Source organism: Vulpes lagopus, chromosome 3 (genome assembly GCF_018345385.1).
Source record: "Vulpes lagopus strain Blue_001 chromosome 3, ASM1834538v1, whole genome shotgun sequence".
Classification (NCBI taxonomy): domain Eukaryota; kingdom Metazoa; phylum Chordata; class Mammalia; order Carnivora; family Canidae; genus Vulpes; species Vulpes lagopus.
The window spans coordinates 107554683-107573865 of NC_054826.1; the positions used below are offsets into that span (position 1 = coordinate 107554683).

General features: G+C 41.6%; 1 protein-coding gene across 2 annotated transcripts in view; it reads left to right on the forward strand.

The window, feature by feature from the left end:
- XPO6 (exportin 6) overlaps positions 1-19183 on the forward strand; it is a 103051-nt gene that overhangs the window by 44009 nt on the left and 39859 nt on the right. For both annotated transcript variants that reach the window (XM_041748196.1, XM_041748197.1), the window contains exons 7-9: positions 9271-9724; positions 13034-13160; positions 18624-18733. In XM_041748196.1, coding sequence (XP_041604130.1) covers positions 9271-9724; positions 13034-13160; positions 18624-18733 — 691 coding nt within the window. The remainder of the gene's footprint in view (positions 1-9270; positions 9725-13033; positions 13161-18623; positions 18734-19183) is intronic.

The following is a 19183-nucleotide window of genomic DNA, read 5'->3' on the forward strand; positions in this document are numbered from 1 at the left end:
AAGTATGGGCACATTTGCAGTGTCACTAAGTAGTTTACTGGTGGTTAATTATCCACAGTTATATTAATACCTTTTTTAAAAGTCCAAGTGCAGTTTGCCTAAAAATGGCTGCTTTCAAGGATAGAAAGAGGAAATTGTGTCTGAGCAGAAACTTTTAGTTTCCAAATGCTTGTGTTTACACTGAATGATCACAAATGCTTTTCAAGTAGAGTACATCCTGTGAATTGCACACATTTCTTCCTCTACTGTAAATATTGGTATGGCTAATGAGAAAGATTTCCCCATCTTTCTCCTTTACCCTAGCAAACAGGCTGTTGAAATCAGACATTTCCAAGCCTGAGCTGTTTCATGTAGCCTGTTGTTGTTAATAAGTGGAAGTTGAAATTCTTGCAGAGCTACTGTAGGGCTGAAAATATAGCATGACGTTTTAGGGACGGCTCATAGTATACTAATTTATTCCAAATTCCATTTATCATACTTGGTTTAAAAGCTATTAGAGAGTCATTTGTCATACTTGTTAGATTAAACACTTCTTACAGAGCTTGAGAGTGTGTTAAAAATCAACAGGGATTTGAACTTTATTTGTACTTGGTGGCAGACTTTCATTTTCAACGTGAATATTTGAGATGACTTAGCAGATTTATATTTTGCAATATTTGATGTTTAAAGAAAAAAATTGCAAATGAGGCTGAGCTTTGATTTTTTTTTTTTTTTTTAATTGAGTGTACTCTTTTGAATCTCCTGCAGTTTGGCTGGTCTTAAAATGTGTCATTTCATTTAAATTATAGTTTACAAAAAGATTAGTTCTTTTGAATTGGATTTGGTTTTAGGTAGGTGAATACTGACTTAGCATCCAGTTCCAGTTAGCAGCAGTTTAGTAAAACTTGTTTCTCAGAGATCATTTTCCAATGCCAGAAGCTGTGTGTTTTAGTTGGCTTAGTTCAGCTACATCTTCTGAATGAACTCCATTTCTACTTTAATAGACCTATTTTCCTGGAGGCCGGGCTGGGGAATATCAGAATCAAAAATATATGCTTGCCTCCCTTCTGCGTTGCCGAGGTTTTGTTGATGAGGTGAGGTAAAATACAGTATGAACTGACTTGACATTTCCGTATAAACAAAACCTAACAGTGTGGTGCATACTTCTTGAAAATTGCCTCTTAGGCACTGTTAAAACATTTTTGAAGTCTTGAATTTTAGTATTTGAGAAAAGGCAAAAAAAAAAAAATTGGAGACTGTAGGGGGTCTAGGAAGTGAAGTAGGCTTTTAAGCTGGCATACTTCTTAAAAAACAATAGGTTTACACGTTCATGTGATATGCCTTTTTCCCCTTTATGACAGTTGCAGGCGAAGCTGTCAGATCTTGTTCCATTATTTGGACAGTGCTGATGATTTAATATTTATTTTGATGGTTTTGCTCAACTGCCTCTGTGCACTGAAGATACCAAGTGAAGCAGTAGTAAAACTCTAGAAGACTGTTTAGCTTTGGTGACCATAAGCTCACTGTTCTAGAGGAAAGTCATTCTGAGAAAACTTAGGGCCCAGTGAGTAAACGAGATACCGCCGCCCCCCCTCCCGCCCCATCCCATCCCATCCCATCCCATCCCAACCTCTAGTCGGGCATTCCTGTCCACCTCTCTCTCTGCCTGGCTGAATTTGCATGCAGCTCTCTGGCAGCCCCATGGCTTTTGGCATTTTTTCCCCCTCATATGCTTTCTGGTAACATCATTTTCAAAGAACAAACAAAGCCCAGTTACTGTCCCTGCATCCAGACTCTTAATAGTCTGGATGTAGAAGAAGCTTTGAAGGGCGCTTGTGGTCTGCTTCTCAGAATAGTTCCTCATATTGTTGCCTTATCTTTTAAATACGCCTCACTAGACCAAAATCCTGTGAGGTAGATGATGGTTGTATCAAACAAACAGGCTCATGGGGGGATCCCTTTGCCAGTAAGTGATGGAGCAGGGAAAGAAACCCGTCCGAGCTTAGGTGCCTGGTCTTCATCCTAAATTTGCTTTCTCGTCCTGCTTCCTCCTCCCCCTGATTTAGAGCCCTGGCTCTGCCACGTACTTAGTGTGCCATCCCTGACCGCTGGCCCTGTGGGCTGTGAAAGGCAAAGAATGGAGGACCGAGTATGGGGAAGGCGTGGCTGAGCCCTCCGTATGCTGGGGCTGGGGCTGGGGCTGGGGCTGGGGCTGGGGCTGGGGCTGGGGCTTCCTGCTGCATTGGAGCAGCCTCAGCCCTCTTCCTTCCTCAGCCTTCTCTTGTTTTCACCTCTTTGCTTGGACAAATGAGGGGGGCAGGGAGGAAGCAGTGAAAAGAATGAAATGAGATAAATACTGCAATTCTGGGTTCGCTCTCGTCATTCTGCAGTAAAACCTGAGACCATAGCATTCCCGTCTGCAAGATGCATACTGTTGGATATGGATCTGTACATAAACGGACAATCGCAAGTTTCTAGAGTACAAGTACATCAGGGAGCTCAGATTGATGGAGACCAGTTTATGCCTTCCTGTTTTCTCCTAGACTTTGCAAATTGCAGGTCTTTGTACACTTCCAAATCTTTTCGAGTATCCCCTAATCAGCTACTTGTAGGCAGATGGGACTGGGGAGGGCCACTCAATCCTGTGAGCTCATTTTCCCATTCAGGCTCCTTGAATGGAATTACTCCACATTTTGCTGAGGCCGCAGTGAAATCCCTGGTTCTTAGTTGGGGCGATTTTGCCCTGCACGGGTTCTTTGGCAACATGGAGAGATATTTTGGCTAACATAACATGGAGAGTGGAGAGGGTACTACTGGCATCTGATGAGTAGAAGCCACGGATACTGCTAAATGTTCCATGATGTGCAGAACAATAAAGAATGATCCAGCCCCAAATATCAGTAGTGCTGAGGTTGAGAAACTCTTGAGTTAGTAGATGTAGAACTGAATAGGAAACATGAAATTTTAATAATTAAGAAAGTAAAAAAGCCAAAGGGATCTTCGCATGAATACTTAACACATTGCTTCCAGGTGAGTAAATACACCAGAGTTGTCCACTACTTCCTGGCAGGGGTACGTACTGCTGCCAGAGCCTGGCCCAAGTCAGAGAACCTGAAGTCTCTCACAGGCTTTGTAAATTGAGTTGTACCCTCTTGCACAGGTAGCTTATTTAAAGCTCTCTTAGGCTTGCATTGGAAATATTGGCAACGTGAAGCAGAGTCCCTCTGTTCTGTGGAAATTCCTTCCACTTTGATTAAAATACAATTTTTGAAAAACTCTTTGTAACCTACTAAAATACTTTGGAACATTTAAAGTTGAGTAAAATCATTTTCATTGAGAGCAACCTTAAAAGATTCTTGTTTTGAGGGGAAAAAAGATAATAGGGATCATCTTATGCACTTAAATAATCTTTACCTTTGCATAATTCTGTTCGGCATTTGTCCTTTTGCCTGTATTGTCCTACAGTTGCCGTCATGGTGTACATGCTGGTTTATTTAGGACTTCAGATCAAGCATATTTTTCTCCATTTGAATATTAGCTTCCTTACTGATCTCTTTTTCCTGGCTGCATGATCTTTCCAGTTGACCTACTTTCTGGGAAGGAGCATAAGCTTAGGGGCCAGGCTTGGATTTCCGTTTTAGCTCTACTTATTTATTAGCAGGGAAACGTGGGGGAAAGATTTCATCTCTCTGTGTCTTAGTTATTCTAATAGTTTGTAAATGCAGGTAATACCTGTCTTAGAGCTGTGAGCGTGAAAGGAGAATATGTATGTAAAGTGCTTAGTGCAGCACCACGCATATAATAATAGCACATCAAATGGGAGCTGTTCATAATGTAATTATTGTTGCTTTGCTTTTCTTCATCCCTTTAGCAATCCTATTCTGGAAAAGTTCTTCTGAGCTAAAGAGTAGGGGCAACTTTTTGTTTGTTTTCGTTTTTAAAGCCACAATTTATTTCTATTTAAAAATGTTCAGGAGACTTTAAAAAAAGGTCCAAGGGTCCAAAGATGTCCAGGTTTAATAGAAGATCATACTGACAAGGTGTCTGATGGTTCCTCCTTTGCTTAAGGAGGAAAGCCTCCATTTGATCCTGCTTAATTATCCACCTCCAAAATTCTTCTAGTTGGAGAGTGGTGATTTCCTCTGACTCCAGCACCTTCCATAAATGGCCACTGGTCCTTGAACAATGAGAAAAGCGATACCAGAAACAGTTACTGTCATTGAATGAGAGAAAGTTGTACATACAGACTCAAGTGAACAGCCACGGCAGCAATTCAGAAAATAGCCTTATTAATCCAGTAACGAACTGGATAAATATTTATAGATTGTACTTGAACATCCTTCTTGCATAATTCTTTGAAACTAGGTCTTCTGATTATCAGCATGGGTTGCTGAGATCATGATGAGTTTCAACTAGTATTAAATGCAGCTATTTCCAGGTGCCTGGGTGGGTCAGTCATTTAAGCGTCTGATTTGGCTCAGGTCATGATCTCCTCGGTGGTGGGATTGAGTCCCATTTTGGGTTCTGTGCTCAGTGGGAAGTCTGCTTGAAGATTCTCTCCCTCTGCCCCTTCAGTGCTCTTTCTCTTCCTTTATCTCAAATAAATGAAATCTTAAAAAAAAAATACAGCTCTTTCAGAATAGAAACCAGTGAACACCATACAAGATATGATCCCTAGGGACAACTTTTTTTTTTTTTTTAGTTGTACAATTCAATTAACTTTTATTGGTGTTCAATTTACCAACATACAGAAAAACACCCAGTGCTCATCCCATCAAGTGTCCACCTCAGTGCCCGTCACCCATTCCCCTCCAACACCCGCCCTCCTCCCCTTCCACCACCCCTAGTTCGTTTCCCCGAGTTAGGAGTCTTTATGTTCTGTCTCCCTTCCTGATATTTCCCAACATTTCTTTTCCCTTCCTTTATATTCCCTTTCACTATTATTCATATTCCCCAAATGAATGAGAACATACACTGTTTGTCCTTCTCCGATTGACTTATTTCACTCAGCATAATACCCTCCAGTTCCATCCACATTGAAGCAAATGGTGGGTATTTGTAGGGACAACTTTTTAATCTACTTTTAACAGTAGAAATTAAACCCCTTATTAATAAATTACAAGATCCTCGTTTTAATGGCTAAGGAGATGAGGCTGAGAAAGGTTAACTAATCTGTTCATATTCATCCTGCATTAGTGTAAGGCGGGAGTTCTCAATAGATCTGGGAGCCCTTTCAGGGGTCCCAAAGGTCAAATACACGTTCATAAAAGTACTAAGATGTTATTTGTCATTTTTACTCCTTCTCTCATGAGTATACTAAATAAAACTCATTCAGATCCCACATTGCAATTAACCTTTAAGAAATTACTACTAGTAAAATTTTTTTTTTTATAAATTTTTATTTATTTATGATAGTCACACAGAGAGAGACAGAGACAGAGAGAGAGAGAGAGAGAGAGGCAGAGACACAGGCAGAGGGAGAAGCAGGCTCCATGCACCGGGAGCCTGACGTGGGATTTGATCCCGGGTCTCCAGGATTGCGCCCTGGGCCAAAGGCAGGCGCCAAACCCCTGCACCACCCAGGGATCCCAGTAAAATTTTTATATATTAAAGAACAGCTCTAATCACCTAGAAAGGCCACAGAAACACTTTAGTCTTTATCAGTTGCATATTTGTGTGAAGCTGTTTTCTTCATATACTTCAGCGAAAACAGCATATTGCAACAGATTGAAGCAGATGAGAGAGTCTATCTTCTTTTGAGCCAGACGTTATAGAGATTTCCAAAAATGTACAGTGCTACTCTTCTCACTTATTTTTTTGGCAGCAAAATAGTTTCTTCATTTAAAAATATTTTATGCTTACATGTCAGGCATTTATTATTAAATGAGTATTTAAAATATTTGAAACTTCAGTTTTAATTTCTATGTGATGAATATTAATAGACATAACCTGCGTAAGTGAAAGTTCTTTCGCTGGGCACCTGGGTAGCTCAGTCAGTTAAGCGGCTACCTTTGATTTGGGTCATGATCCCAGGGTCCTGGGACAGAGCCTCCAGGCTGGGCTCTGTGCTCAGTGGGGAGCCTGCTTCTCCCTCTGCCCTTCCCTGCTACTTGTGCTCCCTTTCTCTCTCTCTCAAATAAATAAATAAAATCTTTTTAAAAAGTTCTTTGGCATCCTCAGTAATTTTTAAGAGTACAAAGGGTTCTGGGACCAAAATGTTTGAGAACTGTTGCTATAAAGCACAAAATACAGTATAAAAATTTAGCCAATATTCCACCATTCAGAAATTACAGCATTCTAGACTCCTCGTTATATGTAGTTGCAGTGAGGTTAAGCTAAATAAAAAGACAAAAAGTGTCATCCTACATTTTAACGTTTTTTAAAATTTATCTTGACCCTATCTAGAACAAGAGTCTAATACTCTTCTGACTGAGCCAGCCAGGTGCCCTCAGTTTTCTTTTTAATAAAAACAAATTATAGTTTTACTTGAATTTAATGGGAGGTTTTAAAAACAGTCGGAATTGCTGACCTTGAGATACTTTTTCCACAGGGAATATTAGTTTGTAAAAGATAACCTCTAGGATTAAGAAAAAAAGAGGAAAACCAATTTCTTACTACGTGTTTTAATTCTAGCCCATATTATTTTGAGACTTCTTGCTTGTATAAAAAAAAGTTAGCTAGCACACCCTCTGTGGTTCCTACATATATTTAGTCTTGATTCTACATTTAATTCAGTGCTTGCTCTAGTCCCCTTGCACAGCTGCTCCATTCCTTAATTCTGCATTTTTATTTATTGCTTTATTTATTGCTTTATTTGGTTTCTCTATGCAGTTTCCTCAAGAAGAGTTTGTGGAATGGGACATCTGGGTGGCAGTCAGTTGGGTGTCTGCCTTTGGCTCAGGTGATGATCTCAGGGTCCCGGGAATGGGCCCCATGTTGGGCTCCCTGCTCCCGCTCCCAAGCAGGGAGTTTGCTTGTCCCTCTCCCTCTGCTCCTCTCCCATTCATGTGCATGCTCGCTGTCTCTCAAATGGATAAAATCTGAAAAGAGTTTGTAGGCAGTATATTACTTGAGTTTCTGTGTTTGGGAAAATGTTCCCTTCCCTTGTTACTCCAAGGAGAGCTTTGAGTTAAATCATTCCCTGCCCCACCACTTGTGGACACAGTATCACTATTGTCTGGCTTCTTGTATTACTATGGGGAAGTCTGAATTGGGTGTTTTCTCCTTTGTGTATGTGCTTGTTATACCTACATCTCTTCCTTATTCCTAAAAAGTCTTAGTATTGATTAGTCTTTATCACTTCTTCTTGGGGGCAGAATAAACCCCTTTCTTTTGTATATATACCTTTTATTTCAGGAATGTTTTCTTGTTATAGTTTTGAATATTTGTCTTATATCCTCTCTAAAATCTTTTTATAGCTTTTTGCAATCCCATTTCATTTGCATGATTTCTTTGAGTCTGATGCTTCTCAGAAATTAAGCATGTTGGAGGTTCCTTAGAAAGTTAAAAATAGAACTACCCCATGATCCAGCAATCACATAACTGAATATTTACCCAAAGAATACAAAAACACGAATTCAAAGGGATAACAAAAGGGATAACGCAGTCCTATGTTTATAGCAACATTATTTACAATAGCCAAGATATGGGAGTCTATCAAGTTGATGAATGAATAAAAATGTGGGGTGTGTGTGTGTGTGTGTGTGTGTATATGTATATCGCATGCAATGGAGTACTATTCAGCCATCAAAAAGAATGAAATCTTGCCATTTGCAAAGACATGGATAGAGCTAGAGGGTATTATTGTAAGTGAAATAAGTCTGTCAGAAATGGATAAATACCATGTGATTTCACTCCTATGTGGCATTTCAGAAGCAGAACAAATGAGGAAAGGAAAAAAGAGATAAACCATGGCTGGGGAATGGGAGAAATAGGGGTTGGGGAGTAAGGAGGGCACTTGTGATGAGCACAGGGTGATTTAAATAAAAACTTAAAAACCACTGGAAAACAATTAAGAATCACCTCTTGGAAAATGTGTAAAAACAGGTTTCTGGGTGACACCCCTCCAGGATCTACCACAGTACATGTGGGGTGGGGCCCGATAATTTGTATTTCTGACAAGCTCCCAGATTGTGCTGATGGTGCAGATTCACAGACCTAACTTTGAGCAGCTCTGTAGTTCTCAGAGTTTTAGTCTCCCTTTAGTCTCCCTTTCTTCTTCTTTTTAAATTGAAATATAATTAACATGTAACATTGTCAGTTTCAGGTATACCACATAATGATTTGATAAATGTTAAATATTGCAAACTAGGGCAGCCCGGGTGGCTCATTGGTTTAGCATCGCCTTCAGCTCAGGGCCTGATCCTAGAGATCTGGGATCGAGTCCCATGTCAGGCTCTCTGCATGGAGCCTGCTTCTCCCTCTGCCTCTCTCTCTTTCTCTCTCGCTCTCTGTGTGTCTCTTATGAATAAATAAATAAAATCTTAAGTAAGTAAGTAAATAAATAAAGCAAACTGATCGTAACAGAAAGTTGCGATCGCAACATCCATTACTACACAGTTAACATTTTTTTTTTAATTTTTCTTTTTTTTTTTTAATTTTATTTATTTATGATAGGCACACAGTGAGAGAGAGAGAGAGGCAGAGACATAGGCAGAGGGAGAAGCAGGCTCCATGCACCGGGAGCCTGACGTGGGATTCGATCCCGAGTCTCCAGGATCGCGCCCTGGGCCAAAGGCAGGCGCCAAACCGCTGCACCACCCAGGGATCCCCAGTTAACATTTTTTTTCTTACTGTTGAGAACTTTCAAAATTAACTCCCCCAGCAACTTTCAAATATACAGTACAGTATTGTTGACTAACTGTAAGTCCCCACACTGTACATGACATCCCCAGGACTTCTTATAACTGGAAGTTTGTACTTTTGATCCCCTTCACCCATTTTTGCCCACCTTATTACCCAGGACCCCTTTACTCTTAAAGATTATTGAAGTCCTCAAAGAGCTTTGTGAGTTACATCTGTTAACACTGAGAGCATTTATTTACGTTGATTCATTTAAAAGCTGTCATGAACTCTACATGTAAACAAATGATATGTTCTCATGAAAAATACATTACCCAAAGCAAACAAACTTACTGAGCACCGAGAGGTGTGAGTGGCATTATTTTACATTTCTACAGATCCCTTTAGTAGGGAGCTTAATGAAAGATGGCTTTGGCTTTCTCTCTGTTGTAGGTAAACTTATTTGTAAGAGACTTGATAGCGTGTGTTAAAGGCTTTTTGTATTTCCAGGTGACTTACTGAGTAACCTGTTGCAGAGTCCTAGTTCAGCCAAACTGTTGAATCAGCCAATCCCCATCCTTGATGCGGAGAGTGAGTATATCTGTTCCCTGGCCTTGGAGTGCCTGGCCCATCTCTTCAGTTGGATTCCTCTGTCTGCCAGCATCACCCCATCCCTCCTAACCACCATCTTCCACTTTGCGCGCTTTGGCTGTGACATCCGGGCCAGAAAGATGGCATCAGTTAACGGCAGCAGCCAGAACTGTGTGTTGGGTCAGGAGCGCGGCCGGCTTGGGGTCCTGGCCATGTCCTGCATCAATGAACTCATGTCCAAGAACTGTGTGCCTATGGAATTCGAGGAGTATTTACTACGTATGTTCCAGCAGACTTTCTACCTCCTGCAGAAAATCACCAAGGATAACAATGCCCACACGGTGAAGAGCAGGCTGGAAGAACTCGATGAGAGGTAATGAAAACAGATGTGGAATCGGCTGTGTTCTGAGAAGGGGCCGTGACTGTTTATCATGCGGTGTCGCATAGTGTCTGTAATCCTCTTTGGTTTCAGAGTTTGGGGCTCCTGACAAGGAATGGACAGGTAGGTGTGGACCAGTAAGTCTGAGCGTAGCTGGAAGGGCTAGGGTGGCTAGAGGGATGAGTCAAGCTGGGAACATGCCTGTGAATTGTGTAGGTGTGTTGTCTTTCCCCCTCTCTGCCTCCTGTCCTCCCTTCCGCCCTCTCCCCCACCCCATCCTCACGATTCGCCTGCAGGTCTGAGGTGGCGCAGGAGCCGAGTCTGCTGCTCGTGCGTAGCCAGGAACGTGAGAGGAGGCCTTGGAGGTACAGGAGCTCCCATCCCCCTTTTCACTTGATATTGCCTGTCAGTTTTTACTACTTGACTTTTCCCAAGTGAACATCGTGCAGTGTATAGGAATGTTATTACCATGAGCTTTGCACGGATGGCACACTTCCATCAAAAGAAAAGAGATGTGGAAAAGGGCACGTATGAATATGGCACACACTTGGGTTTCTTTGTTACCTCCCCTTGCTTGGAGCCAAAAATGACCTCACTTTTCTTTCTGAAGTACTCAAAAAGATGACTCCATCACAGTACGCTGAGGCGTGGTCTTCCGGTCTTCCTCTGGATGATGTCATTATTTGTCCCACAGCTTTCATTGATGTGATGCCACTGCTGTGTAACAGCAAGAGGGAAAATTAAAAGCATCATGTTGACTGTTCAGAAACTTCCAGGTGGATAAATTGTATTGAGTTAAAAGATATTTATCGATTGTCAGGCAGCAAATGTTGTTAATATTTTAATCCATCTTTCGTGGCTTGTTTTTTGTTATTAAGCTACACCGATTTAAGGCATTTTCCTTTTCCTTAGAGTAAGTAGCAGAATATAAAGTCAAGTGCTTAAAGACTGTTTTAGTGCTTTTTTAAATATAGCAGTTTTATTAAGGGTTTTCTGAAGTTGAAAATGTGGATACAAAGATTTTTTTGGTTTGGTTCATTGTAAACAAGCTTTGTGTGAAATTTTCTTTGTATAATCACAAAAGAGCTCATAATCTCGTATAGTGATATGTTGGTTTTATTTTCCATTATTTTGTAATCGCTTTCTGTATGAATTCAAAGGCATTGGTATGCAAACACACAGTTTTATATCCTTTCTAGCTTTGGGTTAAGAAAGGCCATATTTTCATATGTTAAAAAGAAAAGTTCAGCTGCTTGTACGGAGCGTCAGGTACCTGGGCTTTGAGTTTGACATGTAGCACAATGTTCATGACGGCTTATGTTCGGGTGGTAAAGAAATAATTGTCACCAGTTATCAATGTACTGTTTTTGTTACGTGTAACCCTTGTGCTTTTGGTTTTATATTTCAATCCTATGCTTCCTCTTGCCCTGAGAAAGCTGAGAGGTGCCCAGAAGCAGAAAGGTGACCTAAATAGTACTGTGTGCTTGCTTCCTGGCTCTTGAGCCCCTGACCACTAATTCTAAACAGCTAAGTCCATTCTCAGTTGTTTAGGAGCTTTTGACCCAGGGCCTCTGCTCCTGTCATTCTCCCTCTAGTGCCTGTTTCACACCTTCCACTGCTCATTAGCACCTGTACCAGAAGGTGGGCAAGGGAAAGAAAATGAGGTGAAATAAAATCTAGATTTTCAGCTACCAAACAGCCATTGTTTGTCTGCTTAAAAAATTGGGTTGGAGATGAAAGTAAAATCGAGGCAGTGTGGCATTTACCCAAGACTTCTCTTTGTTTTATGGGTGGCAGAGATTTGAGGGTGTCTTCCCAAAGAGCAGTAAAGTGGGCGATGGCTCAGAATAGCCACGGCTGAAGATCATGTGATACGTGGAGCAAGGAATGAGGAGCTCCTGCTCTTGAGTATTCATGATCTGAGGCATCAGAGAAGTCTCACACTTGACTCTAAAAACAGGCAATTTGAATGCCTTACTATGTTTCAAGTACTTGGTCCCATGATCCACAGAGACGGCCATTCTCCTTATCAAGCAAATTAATGTTTTTGTTTCTGTTTTTTTTCTTTTTTTTTTTAACTGCACAAATGCTTACACATATGTGTTAGCTAGCTGTGCAGAGGCCAGATAGCTGGGTTGGCTGCCTCCAGGGTGCTAGGTCTCAGGAACAATGCAGGACATTTTATTTATGGGCCAATTTGCTCTTCTGAGTAGTAGTCTTTTTCTCCCCTTTTATTATTGCATAATCCTTGCGTTTAAAAAAGCTTTTTGCAGTGGTGAGTTTCAGAGTTGCCTGTAACCATGATTTAATTTTTGACTAAGGCCTGTAGTGAGTCTTTATATTGTTTATTGGTCTCCGAAATGTGATTTATGGAGGTATGTCCATCTCATTTTCTAATCACCTTTTGGTATCGAGGGGCTTATAATGACAGTTTCTGAAATGTGAGAGTGATGATGTGCTTTGTGTTTAGTAACAGCAGTCTCTTATCCTTGCAGCTGGGACTCACTCTCCTCTGGGAAATGATACTGGGAATACACATGAATTGGGGAGTCACTGTGCTGTTAAAGGAAAGAGCACTGGCGTGGGAGTGGATGGGGGGTCCCATTCTGCTGTGAGCTGGCCCAGCGACCTCAGGCGGGTCACTTTATCTCATTGGGCCTCATCTGTCCAATGAAGCACCAGACTAAATTGTCCCCGAGGCCTATCCAGCCTGGGCAGCCCTCCTCCCTTATTTTTGCAATCACTTTCAGAGTTGACCAGGATGTACTTATGTTTAATTAGCACCAGGAGCTAGGGGGTGGGGTAAGGGGGTGGGAAGAAAGAGCATTAGGTTGCAAGCCTGCATATGCCTTACCTGGATGCCATGTCTTTGGTCTAGCCTTGTTTTGTTTTTGTTCTTAGCACATTCATTTTAATATTTTGGCCTCATAGCAAAGCCTCCCAGACTTGCCACATTGAAATGATGCACATGCTCTGCCCATCAACTTTTTAGTACCATTTCCTTTCACTTGAATGGGGTCATAACATGAAGGAGTTAGAAACTCTGAGAGCACTAGTTTATAAGATGCCTTACGAGATAGTGTCTGAGGATTAAAGTTGCTTTTCTGCTATGTTTCAGGTGGTAATGGAATGAAGGGTTGCCTGACCTGTAGGTAATTGTTGCAGGCCTTTATATTTTTAACTGAAACTATATTTTAAATCTATGTAGTTCTGTACTGAAAGAAATTTGGTTTGAATTTGAGTTCTTTTCTAAGGAGATGGCTGGGTTTCAGATTGTCACCCCTTGTCTTCTTGTCTTACTAGCTACATCGAGAAGTTTACTGACTTCCTCCGGCTCTTTGTGAGTGTTCACCTGAGAAGAATCGAGTCCTACTCCCAGTTTCCCGTGGTGGAGTTCTTGACGCTTTTGTTCAAGTACACATTTCATCAGGTAAAACACCAGAACTGCCCATCCTTTCCTCCCGCAAGAAGTCTACTCTCTCGTTTTCAGGGGAAAGAGCTTCTTTACCTCCCAAACATTTAGATAGTGCTTACTTTGTGAAGATGAACATGTGTCTCCTTTACAACAGCCGTTGGAGGTGGGTATTATTAACTATCTCCATTTTCCAGATAAACCGAGGCACAGGGAGTCCCTTGCTCAGGGTCATATAGTCAGTAAGTGATGGGGCCAGGACTTGAACTCACAGAGTCTGTGTACTTAACCACTGTTTTGTTGGAGAAGCAAGAGATGGAAATAAACTTTCGTTCTATTCTGTAACTGTTGTTAAAACTTCCGATAAGGATGTTAAGTAGTGAAGCTCTCGAGAGTTAAGTTTTGGTGGATCCGATTTTTACCTGCACTCGACAGATACTTTTTGAGCTCATCTTGTATATCATGGGCTAGGCATATAACCCTCACAAGCAAAGTCCATGCCTTAATTGAGTTTGACTCAATGTCTTTTATACACACACACACACACACACACACACACACACGTATTTTTTAAAAGCTTTATTGAAGTGAAATTGAAATTTACATCTTATGAACTTCACCCATTGTAATTGTATAATCCAGTGATACTCAGTTAATAGACTTGTGCAACCATTATCACAATTTGGTTTTAGACATTTCTATCATGCCCTATCCCTTATGCATTTGTGTGTGTATGTGTGAGATTTATTTTTAATTCCACTATAATTAATGCACTGTGTTACATTAGTTTCAAGTGTACAATATTCTTTACATTATTCAGAGCTCCTCCTTTTGTGAGTGTTTTTAGAATAAGTTTTTTATTTTAAAGATTTAATTTTTTATTCATGAGACACAGACTGAGAGGCAGAGACACAGGCAGAGGGAGAAGCAGGCTCCTCGCAGGGAGCCTGATGCAGGACTCAGTCCCAGACCCCAGGATCATGACCTGAGCTGAAGGCAGGTACCGAACCATTGAGCCACCCAGGCGTCCCATAGAGTAAGGTTTTTATTGAAGTATCACACATATACAGAGAAGCACACAAGTTATACATGGATAGCTTGGTGAATTTTCCCAAAATGAATAAATCCATGTCACCACCGCCTTAATCAAGAAATAGGACTTAGTGCCAGCACCCCCCCGTGTCCTTTCCCAATCACTTCTTCCCTTCTCTCAGTATGTAACCCCAACCCTGCCTTTAAGATCCCAGATTAGTTTTGCCTGTTTGAGAACTTTTCTAAATGGAAGTATCCAGTATTTGTTTTGTCTGCCCTTTTCATTCAGCGTCAGTTTGTGAGATTCATCTGTGTTGTGTGTGGCAGTGGTTTGCCCTCATTGCTTATAATAAGTCATTATCTGCAAATCCATTCCACTTTTGATTTGGGCAGCTTTTGGTTTTCGGTGATCATGAATGGTGTTGCAGTAGACATTCTTGTACATGCATTTGGGTGTACCTATGTAGCTTTTTCTGTTGGTGTATCCTAGGGATGATTACTGAGTCAGTTAGGGCATGTGATTTTATAAGTAGACTGTTTAGGTGGTTTAAACCACTAACATTGTAGCTTAATGAAGCTGGAAGAGAGACATGGGCCTAGGCTAGCAGGGGTGTGTGTATGTGGTTGGGAATTTAGAGCGAGGTTTTGGTGGTGAGCTAGGTTTTCTCTCAGGGCACATAAAAGTAGTGCCCCCAGTGGGTATGGGTGAACTGTTCCTGGGGGCAGCAGGGAGGGTGCAGGTGGAGGAGGACCAGGGCTGAGGAAGTGTCAAGATGTCTGATGGGGCCAGTGGGTGTGGAGCAGGAAGGGCAGCATGCTGAGCTCACCAGACCTAAGAAGGAATGGAAGAGGTGTTGAGAAGTGGGAGGGTGAGGAGATAGGAGAGAAGCATTCAAGGTGGGAGTGTTGTGAGATGGATCCAAAGAAATGGATGCAAAGGGACCAGGAGGAAAGGATTTGGTAGATACTTAAGAGTCTGTAGCAGAAATGAAAGAGATGAGGAGCAAGTGGTGCGGTCAGGAAGGAGTTTATGTGGAAAAATGGAATGAAAATATTTTGCCATTTTGCTTTATGTAAAGTTTTCTATCTGTCTTTTATGTGCGGTATAGAAAAAAGCTAAATACAAGTTTTAAAGTATGTAGGTCTTATGCCTACTTCTTTGGACCTGGACCCAACAAACAGTTCAGTGTTTGAGCTCTGGTTATTTCTTTGAGGCTTGTGCCCTTGGACGAGTCTTCTTAATTTCCTTAGATTTAGTTTCCTCACCTAAGAAGATTGTGGTGGGCATCTTCACAATCTGGCCCAGTGGTCATCTTCTGTGGTCCCCTCTCTAGAATCGTATATGTTCGTTTTCCATTGAACTTTAGTGTCAGTTTTATATATTTATATGTGTTGCATTTATATACTGGGAAAAGAAATGGGTCTGGTCATGAAGCAAACAAGCTTCTTTCTTCCTCCATTACCTGAGTTCACTGTTAGCCAAGCTCCTTTGTACTCTCTTGGTCTGCTGTATGTGAACCTTGCTTACTAGGTGCAGGCTCTTACTGTGGGAGTCAGTGTCCTTTGAGGTCCAGGCTGAAGCGGATTTGAGCATCCGGTAGAGGAGCAGGAAGCTGGAAGGTGCTCTGTGCAGTTTGCTGTAGGCTGGGCTGCCCCTTACTGGAGAGGCAGAGTTGAAAAAAGGTGGCAGGGTGCACTCCAGGATCAGGAGCGAGTTTGGGGTAAGATTTAAGAATAAGAAATGAAGTGCTCTCAGCTTTAAGTTCTCATCTATTCATTAGCTGTGTGATCTTATTTTATTACAGTTTAATTATCTATGAAGTGGGAAAATGTTCTTTCCTCTTGTCTAAAGGGTTATGAGTATACTCAAGTGTTTCTGCCTTTTGTTTCTGAAATTCATAGAGAGGTGCCTAGCTAGCTCTGCAGTAGAGCATCTGCTGTCTGACACTTAATCTCAGGGTCATGAGTTTGGGGAGCCCTATGCTGGGTATAGAAATGACTTAAAGAAAATTCATAAGAAATTTTAGTACTGGTCATCGTATATTGAAAGAATAGTAATGAGACAAAGATGATGTTAGTATCTTTCTGTGATTCTTTCCTCTCTCATTTCCTTTCCTACAATTTTTTTTTTTTTTTTTTTTAACCAAAGCATCTTGCTGCAGTGTCTCTAGCCCCTTGGACTGAGCAGATATTTGCCTCCACTGTTGCTTTCCTTACTGAGGTGTCCCTAGAAGCATCTGATTTCTGTCTTATTTCCATCTTCCTGCTCCTTCTCTTAGCATATCGTCAGCAGGGCCTTCTTGGTCTTGCATTTTTCACCCCCCACCCCACACCTGCCTGTCCTTCTTAAAACAGTGCCTGGGGTAGTGTAGCATGGGGGCGAGGGCTCTGGACCAGGAGTCTTAAGTTCCATGTTCTAGTTCTCTTTCTGTTCCTTATCTCATCACCTTGAGCAGGTAACTTTGCTTCTGAGCTTTGTTGTCTTTATCTGTAAAATGGGAAGAAGAAAAACACCTGTCTACTTTCCAGGGCTATTATGAAGATCAAATAGACCAATGCAGATAACCACTGTAAAGTGCTTGGAGAGAGAAGGGTGGTATCACTACCCTTCTTGAAGAAACTTGTCTGGATCTTTAGTGATTAGTTAGCCCTTCAGCATGAAAAATAAATCTGAGTATAGGTACATTTTTAAAATGGGTCTGTGAGGGTTCTGAACATTGGATGACTGCAAAAGTGCAGCTTTTGGAGGTCATCTGTGTGACCTTAATGATCTGTATCCACAGCAGTTGTCAAAGGTGAGATTGTGGGCAGCACACAAGGCCTCACAGCGGGCCCTGCAGATAGGAAGAAGTTTCAGGTCCTGCAGAAGGTGGATCTGCCCACCTTATTTTCTGGTCTTGAGCCACGTGATATATCCTCAATTCAAAGGCATGGAGAGGATGTGTGTAACGGTAAAGTACTTTGACATAACCATAAGCCCTGGGTTTGTGTAGTGACTTTTACCAAAAGCACTTCCATATGCATCTGATCAGTTATGTTCTATGGAGGGGGGAAGGTGGGTGTTCTCAAACCAAGGAGGGACAACTGAGTGATTGACCTACAGGAAACTCAGCAAGCTGCAGCTAGTAAAGATTCCATCTCCTGGCTGTGCAAGTTGAGTGCCTGTCTATAAGCTACCCATATTATTTCCACATGGCTTATTGTTTTTTCTCCTTATTCTGGCTCATTTCATGTCCTGGATATCGTGGGTTTTGCAAAGGATGAAGTGGAGACAGGAAATGGTCATTTTGTTTTCTTGAGGACGGTCCTGTCAGTGGTCCTTACTGAGCTGTGCATTACAGTTCCAGGGAGACCCTGGGGGTTTTGAGGTTGGACTCTCCTAGTCTGCTCCTGAATAAGTTAGTTTTTCTGTCTCAGACTCAGCCTGGGTTCAGAACTCCCATCTCATGCTACCGCCCAATGCGTAAATCCCATATATGCCCTCAAAAGCCTCTGGATTTCCTAGTGGATCTGAAATGGAAGGAAACTGATCCCAGAAGATGATGGCATTGTTTCTTTTCCTGTCTGGTCCTGCCACCAGACATGTGGTTCAGTGAAGTAATCACAAAACCAAAGAGCTCTAGCAAGAGCTAGAGGTAGCAAGAAGTTGAGTGAATATAGAAGGGATTGAGGGTCACAAATTGAAATAGAATATGTGCAAGAAGGACTAGATTTTGGAGAATATAGTGTCTGGATTTTGCATGAAATAGAATCTCAAGGCTCTTGAGAAATCAGAGCATTAGGATCCTACAAAGACTTGCTCTTCTCTCTTTACTTTGTCTTTATCAACATCTGTTTAGAGCTTGCAATTAGTCTGTTGGACTACCTCTCCTTCTGCAGAGGATTTGATGCCTGAGGGCCAGACCGAAGCTCATTTTCAGTCTGCTCTGTAGGAACACTGCAGCTGTTACTTTCTTAACCTTCAGATATGTGAACTTGTCACCTTTGGAGCCATTGGAGCTTGTTTTTGGTTTTGTAAGGGTATGTATTGGGAAGAGCATTGGTTGGGGGTAGAAGGACCTGCTCCTATTCCTGACCTTGAATAGATTGTGTCTCTGGATCTGAGTTTCTTTTTCTCTTAAAACAGATTTGAATTGGATCATCTTTGAGGGTCCCTCCCCCCACACCCCAGTCAATCTCAGATTTAAAGATTGGCGTCTGCTCTGCTTATTTTGTAATTTGGTTGTCTTGCCTAATGATGTGTTTGTTCCATGGCACCCTTGTCTTGTTAGGATCACCAGGGCCCAGTCATGAAGACCATCTAAAAGACACCAGTTGTGGTTACCTGGAAGCAGAGGGAATCTAGGCTTATGGTTTTACCATTCTGGTGGAAATAAACACTGGTGGGTGTGTTTCTAAGGAGGAGTCGCATTAAGTAATCTCATTGTCTGGATTTCTTTTGCATCATAGCCTACTCATGAAGGTTACTTCTCTTGTTTGGATATCTGGACGCTCTTTTTGGACTATCTGACAAGTAAAATTAAAAGCCGTCTGGGAGACAAGGAAGCAGTTCTCAACAGGTAAACCCCAGAAACATTGATAACTAGAAATAAAAAATTTTGCCAGTTTTTCCTGTGACCTGAAGGGGCAGCCATGCAGCCCAACCTCTTCAGTGAGACCAGGTCACATAAGCTGGTTAGGTAGTTAATGTCATTGTGCATATCTGTATTCTTTTTTTTCTCCCTTTTATCTCATTTTCTTAAAACATTTTTTTTCTGGTTAAAAAAGTCATTTGTATTGTTAATGTTTTAGATATGACAGTGTTTTCATGAGTTTGTTTTTAAATGGCCCTATTTTAGAGATGAAAAACTGAAGTATTTATTAGATGAAATGATACGACATCTCGGATTTGCTTTAAAATAATCCACTGGGGGGATCCCTGGGTGGCGCAGTGGTTTGGCGCCTGCCTTTGGCCCAGGGCGCGATCCTGGAGACCCAGGATCGAATCCCATGTCGGGCTCCTGGTGCAT